Genomic DNA, 22626 nt, shown 5'->3' with positions numbered 1-22626 from the left:
TAAATTTATATGTTATTTGTTAGTGGAAAGAACTTGCCCTATGTTTTTAAACAGAATGATTCAGGAAAAATCTTATGACCAGAAACAATGTTACTGAGCTTTTTTTTAGCAGTCTGAAATGAAACCTTTTCTCCAAATGATGGAACATGAGAATTACCTAATATCTTCTTTTTTTTTAATGAATAGGTTCTTCTAGATTCATGGTGAAAATGTCAAAGGGACCCTTTGATGAATCCAACTACATCTGTTCCTTTGGAATGAAGTTAACCTGGGACATCAACGATCCCAAGCTACCGCAGGTACAGGGCAGAGGGAGGTTTGGAAAGTAGGTAAGGAATCGTTAGATTGGCTTGGGGAATTAATTGCAAAGTCCTTTCTGTCCAGTGAAACATTGCACACCTCCTAACTGTAGTAAACTTTCTCCAGAGGCAGGAGAAGCAGAATAGAATTTGGCAATGAGGGCATGGTGATGAGCCTAGGACTCTTGCGTCTCTGAGCTTTACCTGCATTTTCTTTAGTCCGCATTTCTTTAACTTAGGAGATGCCCAGGCAGAGTGTTCTTCTCATTAGGAAAATAGCTAATTTACTGAATAGGGACAGCTACAAAACCAGAAGATCTTGACAGAGCCTGTGCTAATTGACAAGCTCACGGATCAGGTCCTAACATTTGGTAGTGTTTTTGGACAGACACAACAAAGGCAGACCAAAGATTAGAAATAAGGATGACAAAGTTATACACTCCCTGTATCTCACTGCTGTACTGGATTGTTTTATACTAATTTACAGGGGATGGCTAGTGCCTCAACTCAATATCAGAGGAGTTTCTAAAGAGGAACGGCATAGAAGAGGCTTTTGGATGCATTCCACACCACATTAAAGCAGGGAACCCAGCCTCTATATCTGTTATGAATGCATTGTCACTAGGACTCCACAACATATTAGACTAAGCAAAAAGTAGGATTGAGTAGGTTTGGGGTCAGAATGTTACTGATACCAGACTGTATTCATAGCAGGGTTTATTTGTTTAGACATACTGTAGCATGCTATTAATTAAATATAGGAGTTGTGTTTATTAATGAGAGTTAAGTTTTAGCATTTTGTTCAAATAGAATGAGAATGTGTAGTAAATTAATGCACTGCATGTATTGATGTACACACCCAGCTGGTTTCCCTAATTCCCCCTTTTTAAAAAAAAGGATGGGGGAGAATTGGCTACTTTCAATCCTGCTCATACATTAGTCCCATTGGGTCAGCCTCTCAGAGATATTTCTTCATCAGCTTTCTTAGTGCCCTTCAACAAATGACAGAACGTTTAATGTGCTGCCTTCACTGGAAAAGTTTGGATACATTCAGAGATCTGTCTTGAATATAGTCCATGTTGAACTGCATAGCCCAGTAAAATAACAGGAAATGTTTTATGACATTTTGTATTATGTCAAAAAAGTTTTATAAAATTTGCTAAATTTCAATTCCACATGAATCATGTGTCCCAGATTTAGGACACATTTTGCTTTTTAGCCCATTTTTGGTTCTTGGTTCAAAAATTATTGCCTTACGATGCACTGTTCTGTCCAATTAAAGATTATGAGAACAAGAGTTTTAGTAGCATATAGATAGATTCTACATCTATTCCTTTTTTCCCCTCCTTCCTCTTATGTATTTGTCTCCTATGCAGGAGCCCAAACACTTCGATTCTTTCCAGGAGTGGCCTGATGGGTATTTGCGATATATTTATGCCGTTGAAGATAAAAATGCACAAAGGCATCTTAGCGGTTGGGCCATGCGCAACACCAACAACCACAATTGCCAGATCCTCAAGAAATCCTGCCTTGGCGTGGTAGTGTGTGCCAGGAACTGCACCCTGCCTGATGGGACAAAGCTGCAACTTCGGCCTGCTATTTGTGATAAGGCTCGACAAAAGCAACAAAGTGAGAATCGGGGTGCAGGGGACAGAGGGGGCAAGTGAGCCATGAAACAGCCTTCCCCTCTAGCGAAAAGTTCAACAAAACAAAAATCTTCCTCCCTCCCCAGATTTCAAAATTTAGTGTAGTTTTACTCAGCTCTTACTGCTTAAAAATAGAATCTCCAAGTTATTCATTAACCTATTTATACATATGCATATACATATATGCCAGATACTTATTTATAACAAGCATTTGTATGTCACCTAGAGCCAGGAGAGGTAAAACTTCTTGCAAGAAGTGAACCTTACGGTCCCCGAAAGTTTTTTTTACAAAGCAATGTTTTTTGCAATTCCTGGAACAATTTATCAATGTCATTCCTGTAACTGAAGTTTCTACCGCAGGTGGAAAAAGTACACATGAAACCACATTGTTTCCCCACAGGAAAAAAATATGTGAAAATGTGCCGGTGTATAATTCCCAAATTATGCAAAATCAAACTATATCGCACATTATTTTTTATACAGTATCTCTATCTCACTATGCAGACGTCTTCAGTCTTATGTATTTCCAACGTAGTTGTCTATCTTGCAGAAAAGCATTGTCCCAACTGCAGCTCAACTCTTGAACTGATTGCTTGCCGAGGACATAGTGGCTATCCAGTAACTAACTTCTGGAGACATGAGGGCAAGGCAATATTTTTCCAGGTAAAATACAAATGCCAAGTAGGCTATCTCTGTAGATTGCTTCTAATTAAAAAAAAAAACCCCAATATTATGATGTATAACTTAATGGAAACTGGAAAGACATGGATTTCCCTTATCTGATAATAGTTATTCCTATCTGAATAAAATAAATGTATTGCACTCGGTGATACTCACAACTTTTGTTAGCCTGCAGACCAAGAGACTTAACTGGCTGTTCGATCTATTGCATATCAGACTTGTTTTTAAGCCATTGATTCGAGGTTTTAAAACAAGGAAGGAGGGTGCTACTTGTGCCATGTTTTAACCAAAAAAAGAGCTTTAAATGAAGGAGTTACACTTAAAAGCCTTGCTTCCTAGGCAATCCAAAGACTATAGATGTGTTTACATGAAAGACTTAACGTTAGTACTTACAGGTCCAGGTTCACATAGCAAAGAGAATGACTAAAGATATGGACTAGGCTCTTGCAGTATGCTAGGCTAGAATACAATGTGCTACTTTGCAGTGTAGGATGCTGTGCAAATATGAAAAGTCACTGGATCCTGAAATCAATTATATTGGACTTTTTCTGATTCATACCCAAGCTTTAAACTTCACTAGTGCATGAAATTTCCAGGATGCTTCCAAGTGTTCACACGTTCTCCACATTAGAAAAAGGTTCACATGTGCGCTAAGCCAAAAGGTTCAAATTCAAGCCTCCAATCTTTACAGGTGAAGTTAGGGACCATTCTTTCTGTAACCCCAGGAAAGCTGCTTTCTATTAATATGGATGATTAATGTCTATCTTGTTATACATTGGCTTTTTAATGCTCTATTCTGTTTCTGTGTCAATATTATTTCAGGCTAAGGGAATTCATGACCACCCTAGACCAGAAAGTAAATCAGAAACTGAGATCAGAAGAAGTGCACTTAAAAAGCAAACATCATCTCACACGTCTCAGAAGAAACGGTTTCTTGAGTTTCAGGTAACTGGGTCTGCTGTGTCATCGGAAATGTTGATGTGAAGTATCATAATGTGAACATTCATTTATATTCATTGAGCCATAACGCATTCAGAATTTTAGCTTTTCAAATATGACAGGGTCTCAGAAATTAAAAAACCAGAAATCCATAACATGGATTAATATAAAATCATTTTAGCAAACAGTCTGAATTTTGACTTCTTTCTTGCTCCGCTAAAAGTAACTAATATAACTAAGCTGTATCCTAACATTAACCATTGCTTATGGAACTGAGAATGTAGACTATATGCTAAGTACTTATGCCTGTGTTGAGATGGTAGTATGGAATTAATCGACTATATTTTATTGTACTGTTCATTATATAACAGGATCCATAATAGCCATATCAAACCTATATTATGTCACTTTCCAAGTAGGTCAGGTATTTATTAATAGGTACTTTACTATTATTGGCAGACTTAAATACAACATATATAACAAACGATATCAAATGTTATGGCAGAGCCAATGGTAAGGTCAGCATCTGATGTTATTAAGGCTTATGCTGTTATATTATACATGACATTGAGTAGTCAGTTGCTATTTCTGACCACGAATCATCAAATCATCATAAGACCATTATGAAAACTAAATTTATAGTCACACATGCATTTCTCCATGGAGTTCTCACTTGTACGATACAATAATTTGTTAATTTCCGTGTCTCTGTTCTGACTAATGTGGATTTCTTCCTAGTCCATCCCACAGATACATGTTGTAAATATTCATCAAAAGTCAGTATTTAATAGAGTGACATTTTGCCCCTCAGAATGGGGTGGAATTCATATCAATATAAATTTAAAAATAATTGCTGTAATTCAGATAGAAATACAATATATCTCATTGTTATGGAAGAGATTGACAACGTGACCAAAATGTTTGCTGAATCTGCTTGTAAATGTTAATTTCTCATAACTAAATTTAACTCTCCTGTCTTGGATTGGAATCTTTTAAATGGAAGGCATCATTAAACATTGTTCTTCCATAGTCCTTTGAATTAGAAATAAAGAATTACACAACTTTTATTCTTGTAATTAAAAAATTACATGTATTGTGGAAGTTCCAGGAACATGAACATCATTAATTTGACTTGCAATCTGATATATAATCTAAACATCCTGATAAAAATACTGGAAACATAATTTAAACAACAGTCAACAATTAGTAAAAAGTTGTGTGTGTCCCCCCATTAATTGTTTCCATTAATATTTTCTTTAGACAGGAACAGCATGCAGTGAGAATGGTAATCACTTTCCCTACATCCATCCTCTATCATATGAAGAAGGACCAGAAAAATTCAGCATTTTCACAGATGCCAGCATACCATTCCTTGCTCAGTCTCACTTATTTCCAAGTTCAGAAGCATACCACATTACTTACGATGCAGCCAATTTTCAAGGGGATATAGCATCACCACTCCAGAACTATCCAGCCTCCCAAATCTACACGTCTAAACCAAGCTGTGGTTATGACTGTGCATTTCCTGGTTATGTCAATTCCAATTTATATCCTACATTTCACAAAGAGGTAATGGATATTCCAATGGACACTGATCACCTCTTGCTGAATGGACTTCAGTGTCATGCAACTTCACTCAGTGTCCATGAGCATCAGGGGATGAAACAGTCCTTAGGAGAAAATAATTATGGAGAAAGAATTAGCTATGGGCTATGTCAAGCCAATGCTAGCTATCCTCATTATAGTGAAGAATATGCATATAAATATAGTAGTCATTCCTCTCTGAATGTTCCAACTATGCAAACTGTTATAACTGCAACTACAAAGATGTCCCTTGAAGCCTATAAAGCTCCTGCTATGAAATATGGTGACAGTTTCTGTGATACAACGGACATGCTTAGTTGTCCCCTAGTAACAGACATTTCAGGGAATTTTTGCTCAGAAATCAGCATTCAAGAAGAAGATTGGGCAATGAGCAAATCAACTTTGATGACTCCTAATAAAGCAGGACATGTGGTAGAAGTGGATACTTGTGACAATAGTCCAGGTATTGAAAGAAACTACATTGGTTACGAAGGACTAACATTCTCATTTGAAAATACTGAAGCCAAAGTGCAGTATCATTAGAGGTAAATATAAAGCATTATATTTATCAATAGTCATTCAGTTTTTTTTCTGGGAATGTATTGTATTGGATGGCTTTGTATTGACTTGGCTGTATTGACCTGGCTGGCTAAGTTATTCATTCTAAATCAAGGGTGTCAAACTTGCCACGTCACGTTGTCATCGCGTGATGTTTTGTGATGTCTTTCCAATTTGTGGCGCTGAGGTGGATGTAGCCTGCACATGATGCATCTGGCCTGCAGGCTGCCAGTTTGACACCCCTGTTCTAAATCAAACATAAAGTCATAACCCAACAAGTCATAGAACAGTGAAAATTTAAGCTTAATTCTAGCAGACAGAGGGCCTTTGGTTCAGAAATTGTCCAATTCCAGAGATAGTCTATTTCCAGCTCTAGATAGTGCAGTTCTTTTCAGACACATCTGGCTCAAAATTTTGGATCCTCCTGGATTTATGATTGCTGCTAAAACATCAGGTTGAAGCTGAGGCCACCAGGCTTTTGCATAATTACATCTGGTAAATAATTACTTATGCCTTTGTCATTCTGCATCTGGATTATTACAATTTGGAATATATGGGGCTGCTCTTGAAGATTATTCATAAGCTGTAGTTGGTTCACCACAGGGAGACATAGCATAAGTTATTATGGGCGCAGCTAACCTTGCTGGTATAATACCTCTACTGCAGCAAATGCATTGATTGTAAATTCTTCCAAGGATAATTGTAGGTCCTGGATGTCCCTTCCTAACATTGATTTCTCTGAGACCACATGTTTTGGGCCTCCAATCTGCCCATCCATCAATAGAATCTGATTATCCAATGAGAACAAGGCACAGTAAGGCTTTCCAGATGAGGAAATGGCTGAGTTTTGAATTTCCTTCTGAAATGCCATTCCTGAGTTTTCTCAGTGATGATTTCCCTCCTGTGGAGTAAGTTTCCCCTAAATATAAGAACTGCCTTTTCTCTGAAAGACCCTTGAAAACCTGGCAGTTCTGGAGAACATTTGGGGATGATATGCAATGTTGAACTAGTGTACATCTATTATGATATGGTGAAAGTAATATACTTCTTGTGAGTTAATTTTTTTTTTCACAGTTACCGTAAACAGATTGTAAGCTGTTCAAAGTCTTCTGACAAGAGTGGCCTAGAGAACATATCAATAAATGAAGATATTATAAAATTAACATACTGGGAAAGAAGAATTGAAAAAATTATAATACACATAGCAGACTGAAAAAGCTGCAGTTTTAATTGATCTTAATTCTGTTTTGTACTATCCCATACTTTCATTAGGTATCAGTTGCACATATTATATTGAACTGTATGGAAAATGAAAGCATGCATTCATTCTCTGATGAGTTTTTGTACAGCAAAACATTGTGTTCTTGTTAAACATGCTGTGAGAACCTGTTCCAAAAATATTTTTTCTTTTTGTATGACAGCATAAAATCATACTTTGAAAATTAATCTTTAACGACTCAGATGTCCAAACGGCATCCTAAAACAATAATAAACTTTTAAAAGTGTACTTTAATAAAGTGGGGGGGGGGTTGAGTTAGTAATTCAAATGCCATTTTTCAAGTAAGAGAGAGAGACATTGAACAGTGCATTTGAATATGCTTTATTAGGTGAATACTTAAGAATATTAAGAAGCGATGCCATTATTGGTTTTGTGCCAAAGGTGTATATGTCTGGGGAACAATATTAATACAGAATAGATTGAAAGTAAAGATCAGTTATACAATTTATGATGCTGCAATTTTCTACCCATGATACTGATAGTAAAGCTCCTTCCCCTGGCCTTCCAAAAAGGAGTTAAAACATCACTCTGTGGTTTTGCATGGGGAGTCCAAAGAAGCACACAGTCATGGTGTTGGTTATTGCCATGACAACCTATTTTTTTTAAGCGGGATTAATTATTCTTACCTCCTTAAAACCTTTTATAATTTTTAAAATTTTTAACCCTTTAACATTTCAATTTTTTATGTGCCATTTTATATTTTGCTGTTTTATTGTACACCAACCAGAGTCCCTTTTTGAGGGAGAAAGGCAGTTCATAAATGTGAAATATAAGCAGATAAATAAATAAAATCTGCCACAAGGTTAGCTTGAGCCATGGTGCCTTTTTTTTTTTTTTTGCATATTTATGTGTTCTCCTTTATTTGTACTTGTTGGAAGATTGGAAAGAAGATGGTGACAGATAATAAAAGGAACTCAGGAAATACAGCGCTAAAGAAAAGGGAAGATGAAGCAGGACTCAACAAGCAATAGCGTGAATGCCTGAGCTCCTAAGATTTCCTTTATACACTAATGATCATCTCCGGTCAATTGACCTTACCCTTAAGATAATAGATGGCAAAACATTACAGTTTTTATGTAGCCTGAAGTTGCAGTAAGGGAAAAAATACCATTTAATAACAGAACAGTTTTACTCATGAATTGGGGACAAGATGAGATGCAATATTCAAAGGCGAATAAGGAAAAGCGATGTTGTCAGGGAAATGATAATGCCAGTTTTAAAAAAATGAAATGGTGACAGGGCCTAAAATGGCAATGTCAATACCCTTAATTTGAAATAAACCCCACTAGACATGGTGTTAATTGTACCGGAAAGCCATTGCATTCGAGAAGGCAATATATTTAACTGGAATCACCCTGCAGCTGACCTGTGGACGTGTCAAAGTATCAGATAAATTACTGAAGCTACGTATTGAGTTGTCACAATATTGAAGGTTTGGGGTTTTCTTCGTTTCTTTTTTAAGAAATTTGCTTTGCTGCTCATGGATCTTTTAGCTCTTGCCTATTATCTTCCATTTCATTTCCTGGTTCACAGCAAGAGCAAGGCTGACTGCTATTGTTATGGCTATAAAGGTAAAAGATGTGCTAACTGATCAGGACATGTTGCTCATTCCCATTGCTTTGAGAAATGCTGCACTTTTCCAGCAAATAACCAGAGGTTCCGCCTAAGGTCAAGCTGGCTGTTATCTATGAAACTTAAGAACTAGTACCAAATGGGAAAAAATGAAAAGAAACTTGATAGTGAGGAAAGGAGACAAACATATCATCTATAAAGAACAACACATATAAGTAAACATGGGTGCATAAGGTTACATTTATCAGCATTGTATTGATGGATAAACCTTCTGGAGAACTTCCTCTTAACACTTGTACTTCTTTCCCAGGCCTGGGGTTAAGGTGTTTGTGGAACCTCTGCTGTCGTTTATGTTGTTGTGTTTTTAATTACATATTTTAAATATTGTAAGCCACCCAGATACTTCTTGGAATCAGGCATCATTAAAATCCAATTAATAATAATTATGAATATTAAGCTGAAATAAGTATCCTTCTTTGTCTAGACTGAGATAGAAAATCTTTACATATTTACTTGAAAATAAATCCACTTAAATTCAACAGGTTGTTTGTTTTTTTTGCAGATTTGTACAAGATCACCCCAAGTACATATTCGTTTTGGTCTGCAATTCTAAAGCACACTGAATTCTATCATGTTTATTGATATGTTCATTCCGAAATCTCCAAAACAATAGCATGTAATTATAACCAGAATATTGAACTACAACTCTCATAATCCGCAGCCTCGCCAGCTGCAGATGGTGAAACTTAGCAGGAAACAGGACATAGATTGTGGCACCCTAAAACCATCTGATTTGTTAATGCTTTAAGCGACATGTATGAAACTATTTTAGGTGAAAGACCATCTGTACTATTGGTTAATAATTCCATTGAGCCATTGTTATGGCAATATATTATTGGTATATGGCTTTATATTGCCACAGCATGTTGGTTAAAGCATCATGCTCGCCCTGCCTCCGCTGCATTTGATCCAAGTCACTCTTGGATGATGCTGTCCTGATTAAGCATCTGCAATGCACTATAAGCAAAGGAACCAGTTAATTCCTCTGACTTTGCTACTCTCCATCAGCAGCATGTTACAAGCCTACAGGAAAAGGGGTAGATCCGACTGCAATATTATGTCCTATATCTATATGACAAATAAAGCAAAATAATCAAAATGGAGTCATAAAAGGATCTGAATCACAGAGCACTTTTATTGAGGGTATCCTCCTCCCTCCCTCCTTTCCTTCTATATGGTCATAAATGTTGACTTCCAAATCTACTTCTTTGTTTGGAAGGCGTTGTACATGTGTGCATGTGGGTATCTGTTGTTCACGAAGCAATGGGTAGCAATGGGTATCTGTGCAAGTGTGTATGCATTGGTCTTTCAACCACTATCTTGCATACCCACAGCACTGCTACCTGAACAGAATAGCACATTCACTACCATTTACATTTACTGGTTATCAACTGCTTGTGCTATTTTGGATGAAACATTGTGACATGGATAGACTTGTACCTGTGGCAGGAATTTAGAGTAAGCTGTGAGAAAACAGCAAAAAGACTCCGTATGCTAGAAGGACAGCTCTTCCGCAAATCAAAATAACCACCAGCATAACCCCTGTAAAGTTCAGTTCTCCAAGGAAACAAAGGTAACCAGAGATTGAAGTGGAGGGATATGTGTTCATAATTAGCCTGAAATAAGTAGCCAATAAAACACATCTCTCATCCTATCTATTCCTACTCATTAATTTCAGCTCCAATGTAATGGCTTGAAGAGATTTGACAGGCTTCACAGTTGTTGTTGTATTTTGTTGGCTATTGAAACTCTAAAATTGCTACTGACAACTTATGACATTTCATATTCATGGGCTGGGGAAAAATGAAGGCAATATTGTGCAGTTTTATATTTGGCTATGGTTCGGGTCAAATGGGGAAAGGTTCTGAGATTAATTATCTAATAATTAGACAATATCTGAATAAGACATGTTGTTAGCCACAGTACAGGAAGGAGCATGCTATTCTCTCCAAATTTGTAAAAAAACAAATAAGTGGTGTATAATTTATAACAACCTGATTATGTTCCCAATCCTGGGGTGCTGAATGTACTAGCTATATTGCTAAAAGGCCAAATATCTTGCTCTTGTGTAGCTTGAATAGGATGGTTGTTGTTTTTTTAACTAGTTTTACTGTTTCAAAATATTTTTAAATTTTAAATCATAATATATTTTCTGAATTGTAAGCTGCCCAGAGTTATTGACTGAGTTAAGCAGCCACAGAAATTGAACAAACAAACCAAAACAAACATGGAGATCTCTAGAATGTTGTATTTCCCGCTCTGGACCAACCATTGAGTGGGAAATCCTGTTTTCAAAAAGTAAATCTTTTCCAAAAAACCAAATCCTTTCAACTGGAAGTAATTCAAGAGATCTTAGACATGGCATGCCAAATGAAATAGTTCTGTTTGGAGCTTGGAACACTTTGAACTACTTTCAATTCCGAATATGGAATTTCCAATTTACAGAATTGCCACAAAAGGCCCAGTCCATATGAAGTTCAGGTGACTGGATGGGGAATTGAACCTTCTATAATTTCCTGAATAAAGTTTTGCATATATCTATTTTGAAAACATGTTGCACTTACAAGTAGCTTATCTGATATGTTATAACTGGCAATGTATTTCTTCTTTATTATTTGAATGCAACTTAGTCTGTTTTTTAACTTCTTCATTAAGCTAGGACTTAAATCTAGAAGCATGTTCTGTAAACAATAGCAGGAATGTTCCACACTTAATTTAACTTATGGCATTAGTTATAAAGTTTCTTTTGAACTTTCTTTAACCTGAAAAGATATGATGTTTTCAACAGTTTAGACTTTGAGAATGGAGTCTGTTATCTGTTTTTTTTTTTTACAGTTGACTTGCGGTGGAATCAATTTATCTGTCAACATAAGTTGAACTCTGTGATAAGGAAGATAAGCAACTCTGCAGACACTTTACAATAGCCCAATCAAGAAAAGTTTAGGATATTCTGTGTAGATACTCCTGTATCTGCACAGGATGCTATGCCTAAACTAATAAGCCATAGTGTAATAAGGTTTATTTGGTGAGTTAGTTGATACAAGGAGCTAAAAGAATGACTAAGTACCCACAATATAAAGAACAATAAATTACTCATACCCTTTTGGTTTGGCTAGGATACTATTCTAATCCAGCTTCTGTGTTCTTCCATATATAAAAGAATATTCTGTATTCTCTTAGATATAGGATCCCAATCTGTCAAATGCAAATTTTCCTCTATTGTACTGCAAGTATATCTGCTATGTCAGAGGAAAAAGTGCATCTCTGGATGGTGCTTTCTCTCGTGGTGCTTCAGGCTGGCAGGAGCTAGGCCAGGCTCTCCCCAAAGTGTCCTGGGTTCCATGGGACATGACTGGCATTGCCATTCAAAATGCATTTTTGAAAAGGAAAGGCTTGAGTCAAGCTGAGCTGCTGGTGACTTCACACAGTTGTGCTTTTGTTCCCCTTTGTTTTTATAGTAGCCCAGAAATGTTTGCCACCACCGTATTCCAGAGTGCTTTCCGATTTCCCAGAATAGGATACTGATAGTCCTTTATTCAGTCAAAACAAAGCCCAAAATGGCTTAACTTCTGTAATTGGTTACAATTAAGTTTAGAAGTCTCAATAGCCGTGCTTCTATGACTTGGTTATCCACGAATAACCGTGGCTGATGACAAATTTAATCAACTTTTTTTTTGTAGTTTTGCACAACATGCCAAATTAAAAGTGATCACAGTAACAGAATAACAAAGTTGGAAGGGACCTTGGAGGTCGTCTAGTCCAACCCCTGCTGAAGCAGGAGCGCCTGCCCTATACCATTTCAGACAAATGGTTGTCCAATCGCTTCTTAAAAACCACCAGCGATGAGCACCTAGTACCATAGATAGTTCCTAGGTCAGTGTGTTGGAAGAACCCAATTACTGTCTTTTAACGTGGTTTAGGATCTAGGAACAGCATGGCTTAAACTTGGCAACTTTTTTTTGTAATAATTTTTTTATTTTTACATTTTAAAAACATCTCTTTCCATGAACGTGGTTCCAGGTTTTTACACTTCAATATAAACATGACCTTAGTATACATTTATCTTTCACATTATAAATTTTCTCCAATATTCTTATTTTCTTTACACTTATTAAATCCATTTTCAATTTATATCTTAATTCCTTTTCAAATATTCTCATATATTGTTTTATAGTCTGACATTTTTTTATTCTAAATTCATTATTCCTTTATACGTACTTTTATCTGTCACATTTGCAATTTTATCACACTTTTGTTCTTAAATCTAATAATTCCAAAAATTTCCCCTTTTAATTACCAATTAGAGTGTGCCACCCTTTTATCTTATACATCCCTCAATTTATTCCATTTTAATCCATAATAAAAGTTTATCCTAATATATCTATATTATATATAATAATGTACTATCACATTCTAGTTTAATAACAATAATCTCCTAACTACTATATATCACATATGCATATATATATATTTTAAGCAAGATTTCACCTGGTATTATTTCCCTCAATTACTTTCCAACTCATTTATTATTTCAAATATATTGATCTATTCAGTTAATTATAAAAACTGATATTAGTCTTTTCATTAAAATCTTCATAACTCATTTTAGATGTATTCTTTATTTTATTAAATATAATTCATCTTCTTATCATAGCTTCCAGTTTTTGCATTTATTTCAGTTATGCCCATATATAAATTAACAATAATCCTTAAAAAAGAAGCCAATTTAAAAAATCAGTTCCATTAGCTTTTAAAAACTACATTCTTATATATTACAACACATTACCTTGCAGAATCCCTTTTCTTTAATCTTTATGTACCCATTATCTCTATGTCTCCTAACTAAACAATTTCTTATCGTTTTTGTTCGGTTTCCATACTCCTTATTTTCTGGGTTTTTTTCTCTTATTATCTCTTTTTTCCTTCATTTTTTTCCCTCCGTTTCTTATTCCAATTTTTAATCCTTCTCCCTCTTTAAAATTTTCTTCTGCAATTCCCTTTCTGCTGCTTCCTTTTACTTTGTTTGGTTTTCAAAACATTTCCCTTTTTAATTGTCCCCTCAAACCTCCAAGTTTTAATTTCCATTCTTTTTTCCCTTCGTTTTAATGTTCATTGTTCCATTTGTTCATTGAAGCTGGCTTCTTCTTTGAGCAGCTCCTCCCCTTCTGGCACTCCTTGTTCTTTGTTCTCCAAAATCACCATTTCTATTAATTATAAAGCAGTACAGCACAATTCATTTCTTTCATATAACATTTCCTTTATGTTTCTCAATTCCATTTTTAGTTCCAAAAAAGTTCTGCCATTTTTATACACTTCTATTTTCTTTATCCCTTTCTTTGGTATTTAAGTCCAATCCAATTGTCCAGCAATTTAATGCGACCAGCGTCTTTGATGTTTATTTCCAACGAACAGCTTTTATTACTTCCTCTTTTAAGTTTTTTCCAGTCATCAAATAATCCAATATCCATAAGTTTAAATTTGTGCCAAAATCACCAGACAGTCCCAAGGTAATTTCTTCACGCTTATTTCTTTTATCTTAATATTCTGTGTTTTCACTTTCCACTTTTCAGGGTTTCTATTTTATTTTATTGTAACAAAGTTCCTCTTATTTTGTATCAAGCTCCAATTTTGAAAAAAAGGCACTTTTTAAACACTAAAATGTTTTCCTTTACCATTAGGTGGCGCTCTCTGTTACATCCAAGTTCCACCCTTTCTTTCCACTTTTTTCTCTTTTGACGCTTTTAAGTTTCAATAATTCAGTAAGTCCAAATTATTAATTTTTTCTTTTTGGCATCTAATTATGCCTATTTAGTGCCAAAATCATGTTTATCCAAAAAATTTCCAGCTTCCTCCTTCAATTTAGCTCCTGTCAAAAGTCAAATCCTCTTACATTTATTTCCACCTTTTTTTTCCACCTTTGTAATCCTTTTTGAAAAAATTCTTTATTACCTTAACTTTTGAGTTGCCTGGACTTCAGCTCTTAGAATTTCCTAAACCAGCAATGCTGGGAAAGTCGCCAAGTTGAGAAACAATGATCTAGAACAGGTCTCCAACCTGGGCAACTTTAAGCCTGGAGGTCTTCAACCCCCAGAGGGAGGAGTGCCAAGGTTGGAGACCCCTGATCTAGGAAGTTGTACGTAAAGTTAATGCTACTACTACATTTGAGCAAATAACGGATTCGTGATAAATCATCACCCAACAATTCCGGGTGTTTGTCAATTTCCCTCCCAGCTTGGAGAGAGAGGAATGAATCACGTCCTGCGCAGGCGCCCTCCGGCGGGCGAGCCGGGTCAGGAATCGTCTCCGAGTCAGCCAATCAGAAACTCGAAACGAACGCGAGCGCCCTCCCCCCCGCCCCCCGCGCCGCCTTAATTCCCTTTACGTTTCTTCCCCTCCGATCCATGCAGGGCTTTGCCTCCTCCTCCTCCTCCTCCTCTTCTTTAAGTCCCGCCCACTCCGTTCGTGGGCTCCCTCGCGTCGGCAAGTTCGCTTGGGGATTCGCTAAGAAGGCGCTGTTGCCAAGGTGACGAGTCGGTGCTGAGCCCGGCCTCGCTGGTGCCGTGGGAGCTGCCGACAGTTCGGAGGGTGGGATGAGGCAGCTAAGGAAAGGAGGCTCCGGAGGAGGAGGAGGAGGAGGAGGCCCCGGACCCTCCCTGGGCGGCCAAGAGTTCAGCAGTGAGTGCGTGGCCAGGGAGGACGGAGTAATAGTGGGCGAAGAGAAGGCTGGAGGGTGGGTGGGTGATGTGGGGAGGAAGAGAGGCTGAGCGGCCACGGCTCGTCGAAGCAGGGATGGGTTTTCCCGCGGGGCTCGAGTTCGCGATCGGGACCGGACTCGCGCGTCCCATCGAATACTTTGGACTTCGGTTTCCACAATTGGCTGCAGGGGCTGCGGCTGATGGGAACTGTAGTCCCAAAGCATTCGTAGAGCCTTAACTTTCGCTGAACTAGAAGAACAAACTTATTTAAACTTATTTAATCATCTTCAGATCGATTTATTCCCGGACCTTCCCCTCCCGCCCCCATTTAGGTGTAAGTACTATTGATGATATGCACCTCTGATCAAAAGAAAGATTGAAGCGTTTTATTTTCAGTTTTGCCCCTCGGCCCATTAAGTTGAGAATAAGCCTCTGGAGCCTTAGGCATCCGAGGGATAGGGAATTGTTTGGGTTGAGTGGCAAAAGTGAAACCTTCTCAAACTTAAGTGTCAGTGGGCAACAGTGAAATATATGCAATAACGTCCCAATTTTATTTCTCATTACTTTTATCCATTACTGATTATATTTCACAAAGTGCAAGGTAGCATTTTTTTTTTACACATTTTATTTCCTCAATTTTATTTCCTCTTGAACTAGGAAAATATCTGTGATAATGATGACAAAGTTGCCCAAGGACTGGCCTGGAAAAATAGTTGGAATATGGGTGCCCTGGGGTTTAGTTGATAAGCTTAATGATATACTTCTGCTGACAATAGGATTGTTCTTTTGTAAGAGGTGTCTCTAGTCCTTTAGAGTCATCTGCGCTCAGTGGATTTTATTTTGTAAGTATAAAATAGGTGTGAATGATTGTGTATGAAATAGATTTTGCCTTTGCTTTTTACAATGAAAACATTTTCATAGATGAACTCTGTGGGTCTAATTAGCACGTTTGAACTACTTAACATTATTGCAAAATAATTATTTGTAATTGCACCATGAAGTTTGGAGTTGGATAATTTTGATCTTGGCATCAGTGTGCGTACATGAAGCAGTGATTCTATAGTAGGAGAGATATTTCTTTCCTTTGTACATTTATATAATTTGATCAGAATGAAGCGCAGTCAGTTATATGGCACTAATCTTTTATATGTAACAATATTAATATGCAGTATTTAAACATCTACTTTTTCAGAGACTGAATAGTTCAGATTTATTACTGCTAACTTAAATATTTCTTCCAATTTTGTGGGAAATTTAATTAAGTAATCTGGTGATTCAATTAATAAACTTTGTTCAAAGGTTCTGTAAGCTTTGTGTATTTTTATTACTGAAAAGGATTAAGTCTGGTATTTTGACTTCATTTTGCATTAGTAGGGATAACTCTATATAGTATTTGATAGGTATACTCAATTCTTCAGAGGATTGAAGTGTACCTTCCATTGAAATTAGTAAAATAGTTTTAAGTAAGTGAAGGAAATATTGTGGAACAAATGGTGGAAAGCTTTTAAAAATTTCTTAATCTTTCAGGAAAATATAGAAATAATGACAGATGTACAGACACCAAGAAAAGAAAGTTTAATTCATGTCATCTAGTCTAAGTCTAAAGAAGACTTTAATTTTCACAGGACTGGGTGAATGTGCAATATCTGTTTTACTACCTTGGTAACACTGTGTCAGTGTTTAGCAACAACTATTTATCCTGTAAAAGTAAACAAGGAAGAAGACTGAAGGAAACTGCTCATTTCAGATACATTTCTTTTTTTCATAATCAAAACACTTTCAATTTATAATCATTAATAGCCGCATTTTGAAGGGGTAGCATCTAGCTCATCCATCAGTCCTAACATTTGAACAAAGATTTAAAATTATGTCCAGATTTAAAACAAAAATATAATAATAATGAACATCATGTAGCTATTATGAACACTCTTGAAATCAGGCAAATGTTTTTGCAATATGAGAATAGCTGGGCTTTTACTTGCATAATATGTATGAAGACTGTCTTTGATTTCTGTTTGTGAGAATTAAAAACTTCTGTTTAATGTAGTTATTTTGTTTTACTCTTTCAATGAGAAAACATAAAAATGAAAAGTATAGTAAAAAGTAAAATTGAGCATCCATAGGGTATATCTTGTAAAAATAAAGTTTATGTGAGTAAGGCCTATCAAGTATTAATCTAGCATAATTAAGAGTTAATAGCATAGTCCACTGATTCGTCCAGTTATTTATAGGATTAAGCATTAGGAGTCCAGATGAGATTTACGGCAAATGCTTTATTCATCTTAAAGCATCTTATAAGCATGATAGAATATGGTAACTGGATTTGTTAACATGCTGTTTTTATTATTATTTTAATATTAAAAAGCCACACCCAAAGTCAAACAGAAATAACGAAATGTATTTTATGCATAGAAACAGTAATTCAGTCAATTTTTTTTAAAAAAACCATGCCATTAAGTATTGATACAGAATGATATTTATCAGCCTTTGCATTATACCAACAGAAAGCCAGAATCTAGGAAATATCTGTTTTAGTGGAACCTGTGCTCAGCAAACGCATACTTCTTCACATAGTGATACAATCCAGATTTGGGATATAACTTATCTTTCCCTGTTTTTGACAATAATATGTTGTGCAAATATTTTCTTTGAACTTCTCTCAGTTCAAAGTTGCTATGGAATGTTGCATGTAAAGTTTTCATTAGGACAAGGTAGAAATAAATGACTTTATCACTCCTTGCTGCTTCTGTTTAATAGTTTTATTTAGAGGTTAAGGTATTGCACCAGAAGCCTGAGTTCTGTCCTTCCATAGGCATGGAATTATTTGGGACCAATCACTCACTCTCAACCTCAGAAAATGGACAATGGCAAACCATTTCTGAGAACGTTGTCAGAAAAACTGCATAGACTTGTCTATTTAAGCTCGACTTGTCTGCAACTGTGTTTAGGTGTCAACACATACCTACTGTTAAAGAGTTGATTGAAAGCGTAGGTTGCAGATAGGCCTGTACGCACAATTCCCAACTCTCAATTATGGGTTGTGTGGAGATGCACTTACTGCAGTCTGATTGGTTGATCTGACCTGTTGGGAGGCAAGTGGGAAGGCAAGATGCATTGTTGTTCGAGCGCCCCCTAGTCAAAATGTTAACATTTGCAGAATTGGCCTTCAGATATAAAACATTGCACAGATCTGGATTCAATTTGGTATGGCATTATTTTGTATACAGTCTTGTCAGCTTAAAATGATTTTTAATAGAGATAGTCCTCAACTTATGACCACAATTGAGCTCAATTTTTTTTGGTTAAGTGAAACATTTATTAAAGGAGTTTTGCCCCAGTTTATGACCTTTCTTGCCTCAGTTGTTAAGTGAATCACTGCACTTGATAACATAGTAACCTTAAGTGAATCTGGCTTCCCCATTGACTTTGCTTGTCAGAAGGTCACAAAAGGTGATCACGTGATCCTGGGACACAGCAACAGTCATAAGTATGAACCAGTTGCCAAGCATGAGAATTTTGATCACATGATCATGGGGATGCCACAAAGATCGTAACTTTGAAAAACGGTCATAAGTCACATTTTTCAGTGCCATTGTAACTTTGAATGGTCACTAAACAAACTGTTGTAAGTTGAGGATTGCCTGTAGTTTGTATCATTAAATTTGTCATCTTTTTAAAATAATTTTTTTAATTGTTAAGTTCCTTTATAAGTACACTATTGCATCCTGAGATAATAGTCTTACAATTATTATCAATGGAATATTCCCATTAAAACTCATTGTTCAAATTCATGATTTTTTGTTCCTAAATTTTTCTCATACTGCTAGGAGCTTCTGAGTTGTGTTAATATGTCCTCTGTGTGTCCTCTCCTGTAATCCTTTTTAAATGCTATTTGAGTAGATTATTAGTAGCATGTTCTCAACATTAAGGAACAATCTGTTGTTTACAGTAGAATCTTTTCCTCTTTCTCCAAGTTGTTGCCTTGGGAATATGCCAGTTTTGCATATGAATCAGATGACGTTGTATAGAATACTCTGTGGGTCTGTATAGAATATTCTGTGGTCCCAAAGTGGTTACCTGATAGAATAATAATAAGAAATACTTGCAGAGTATTTAAAAGTATTAAAGTATGGAGAATCAAGCATGGAATTAAATAATAAATGAATAGTTATGTTGTGCTCCTTGTTCCCTTTTTCAGGCTGTATACACTCTTCTATAATTCTTCTGTTATATCATTAAACAGAGACCATGTTTTCCCGAAAATAAGACCTGGGCTTATTTTCTTTTGGGCTCAAAAATAAGAACTAGGCCTTATTTTCAGGGATGCCTTAGTCTTTCACCTACAGGAGGAGGCAAGCGTGGGGACCAACGGGCGTAGGAGTGCTGCTACTGCCGGTCCCACCCTCTGTCCCAACATCTATTTGCCTGCGGCTGCAACAAACCAGAGCAAACTCTTGGTGTGCCCGAGCCTCTGCCCCCCACCCCCGCCTGCTGGCCCTGCTGCTGCTGGGACACTGGAGCTCAGGTCTTCCTCAGACTGCTGCCATGATTAGGCAGAAGGCTGTGCGGTGCATCGGGACTGCTTCCCCCGCCCCGCCACCTCTGCTTGGCTGCTGGATCTGCTGCACCTGGTGCTGCTGGCCTCGCAGGGCTCTTCTCCTCCTAGCTGCAGCAGGAAAATAGGGGGAGGGGGGAATTTCTTGCCAATCCTCCTTTCCTTGGGGATGATTTATGCCGAAGCATATGCGTGTGTTCAGGGCTGGTGTAGCTGATGAGCAGAGTGGGAGGGGAAATCTGGTTTATGCGAGTAGGGTAGAGCAGGGAGGCAGAATTGTGAGCATTCATTGGATCTTGTTGGTCACCTCATTCAGGAGAGGAAAACTCTTTCAGAAAGGTATCTGCAAACCTGTTTGATCGAACTACATATCTACATGCTGGCGGGAAGTGGGTTGGGTGAGCTACCACTTCAGTAGGTAGAAGCTCCGTGGCAGCCCTGCAGCAGGACAGGCAATGAAGGAGGGAGGGAAGATTGACCTTTCCTCCTTTGCACCCCCAAAATTGCCCCTGTACCAGGCAGGAAGAGACAGATGTAGGGCGACCATGGAGCTCTTGCCTGCTGAAGCCGCAGGGTGGCCGAGAGCATGGCCAGGAGGGTGAAGAGCCTTCACAAGGCCAGCAGCACAGGTGCAGCTGGGCAGAGGTGGGGGGAGCAGGCAATCTCAATGCGCCACACAGCTTTCTGCCTTGTGGCAGCAGCCTGCGCAAGCCCTGAGCTGCTCCAGAGCCCCAAGGTGAGCTGCAGAAGGGAAGGGCCCTCAGCTGCAAGGTTGCCTGGGCAGGGCCAGGGTTCGCAAAAGTGTGCTGAAATACCTCTAGGCACCTGGAGAGACAGAATGAGAGGGAGCTCCCAGCCCTTTCTGGCTCAGCTGATTTGTGGGGGGGCTCGATTAAGGGGCCAAGTCTCTCTGAAGTAACTGGAAAAGGGAAGGAGCCTCCATCCTCTGGGATCACTGCCCGGGTTTGTGAGGGGCCACGCAGTTGAGCTGCCTCCTGTGCTGGCCACGCCTAACCCCCTTCACTAGGGCTTATTTTTGCGATAGGGCTTATTAGGCCCACCCAAAAAAATCAGGCCAGGACTTATTTTCAGGGTATGCCATACAGTGTTTTCGGGGAAACACAGTACAATAGCATTACGTGCAGTGAAATACATTAATTTTTTTTTAAACAGAAATTTAAATTAAATTTCTAGTTCTAACCTTAAAAAAAACCCTGTATATATTCAATATTTGTTTCACTTTTTCTCGCACCTTATATACCCAGTTAATTCTTGCTACAGATGAGTTTCCTTTGTGGATTTCAAGTGTAGATTAATGGCAATGTCAGTATTCATTTTATCATTTTATTAATATTTCATTTTATTTTATTATAATAATTATAACATATAAAACATATAATATTCCAGAAATACGCATTTTCATAATTCAGCCCATTGATGGATAGAAGCCTTAGTTCCCATATTATTAAATACAACTGGCCTAGAAATCTGAATTTGCAAGATAATAATACACATAAGGTGTGATGTGCTAAACAAGGCTTTACATAAAAATATGATTATGAATAAAATACATCAAAAAATATGACTAAACCTCTTTATTACATTTCTTTCTCCTTAAAACAAATCAAATAAAGATTAAAAGCATATGTTGCCTTGCCTCCTCTCCCAGTCGCATATAGATGTATAATTCTAATTTCTATAATAATTACGTTGGGTATATTCCATATACAAAGTACAGTCTGCTTGCTTGCTTGCTTTTTTATTTATTTATTTACTTAAATATTTATATCCCGTCTTTATTATTATTACAAATAACTCAAAGCAGTAGGCTTATACTTTCCTTCTTCTATTTTCCCCAAAACAACAACACTGTGAGGCTGTTGTAACTTTGAACGATCACTAAGTGAACTGTTATAAGTCGAGGACTACCTGTCTTCACATTTGTTTTAGGTGCAATCTTCATTGAATGCATAATTTTATATTAAGAATGTTAATTCAGTATTTTATATTATACCAGTGCAATCCCTAACGTTTCCTATATAATGTGCTTTGTTATCAAGGATCCATGTAAGGATGGCAGCTTTTCTCCATTTGCTACTATATTATTTCTGGATAGAGTGGTTATAATATTGAAAGAAGACTGATGACTTATGATGACTACTATGACAGGTTACTTACTCATATAACAGCACCATTCTGAAAAGGAAACACTCAAGATTTTTGAGCATTTGGCTACCTTACTTTTTACAAAATGAATCGTTATACAACTCTGAAGCAACTTGGGGACGGAACGTATGGCAGCGTTCTGATGGGGAAGAGCAATGAATCCGGGGAGCTGGTGGCCATTAAAAGGTTTGTGTCATGATATCCTCATATTCATTTAATACCTAACGGCACTGTCCTATACCTATCAGCTTCTGAGATCTCCATGAGATCAAATTATAGGGTTGTGCTGTTTTATCTTATTCCCACTTTGCTGGCTGTGACTTTCTTTGTTGTATTATACTCTCTTACATTTGTTACTTAGGTAGACTAGGTCTTGTTACTTTATGGCAGCATTTCTTCATGAAGTCAGCAAGAGGTGAATTTACGTTGAAGGACACTTTACCGTCAACCTTTTATCTTAAAGCAGGGGTGTCAAACTGGATTTTTTTGTGGGATGGATCAGCATTTTAGTTCTCCGCGGGCCGGCAGGGGGTGGGGAGCGGGGGGGGGGGAGATGGGACAGATGCCACCTGTAGCACCCTGCTGGCTAAAA

At 37.3% G+C, this 22626-nt stretch overlaps 2 protein-coding genes across 11 annotated transcripts in view; both read left to right on the top strand.

Annotated features, from left to right (window-relative positions):
* The first annotated feature begins 209 nt into the window (after positions 1–209).
* On the top strand, positions 210–5692 carry GCM2 (GCM transcription factor 2). Its single transcript, XM_026715046.1, has 5 exons — positions 210–299; positions 1676–1928; positions 2496–2608; positions 3449–3571; positions 4826–5692. Exons 1-5 carry the CDS (start codon positions 210–212, stop codon positions 5690–5692), a joined length of 1446 nt encoding a protein of 481 aa, XP_026570831.1.
* A 9349-nt stretch (positions 5693–15041) lies between these two features.
* The window catches only part of MAK (male germ cell associated kinase), a 32523-nt gene continuing 24938 nt past the window's right edge, over positions 15042–22626 (top strand). For 4 of the 10 annotated variants that reach the window (XM_087930837.1, XM_087930836.1, XM_026715001.2 and 1 more), the window contains exons 1-2: positions 15086–15293; positions 21929–22220. In XM_087930837.1, coding sequence (XP_087786963.1) covers positions 22120–22220 — 101 coding nt within the window. In that variant the 5' untranslated portion in view covers positions 15086–15293; positions 21929–22119. Of the gene's footprint in view, positions 15294–21928; positions 22221–22626 lie in introns of all 10 variants that reach the window. The other 6 variants (XM_087930842.1, XM_087930839.1, XM_026715002.2 and 3 more) reach the window with 3 other exon arrangements.

The sequence above is a fragment of the Pseudonaja textilis genome, chromosome 3 (genome assembly GCF_049901715.1).
Source record: "Pseudonaja textilis isolate UNSWEBS1 chromosome 3, rPseTex1.2, whole genome shotgun sequence".
In the NCBI taxonomy this organism is placed as follows: Eukaryota; Metazoa; Chordata; class Lepidosauria; order Squamata; family Elapidae; genus Pseudonaja; species Pseudonaja textilis.
The sequence above is the reverse complement of the archived record's forward strand: the minus strand, read 5'-3'. Positions and strand labels throughout refer to the sequence as shown.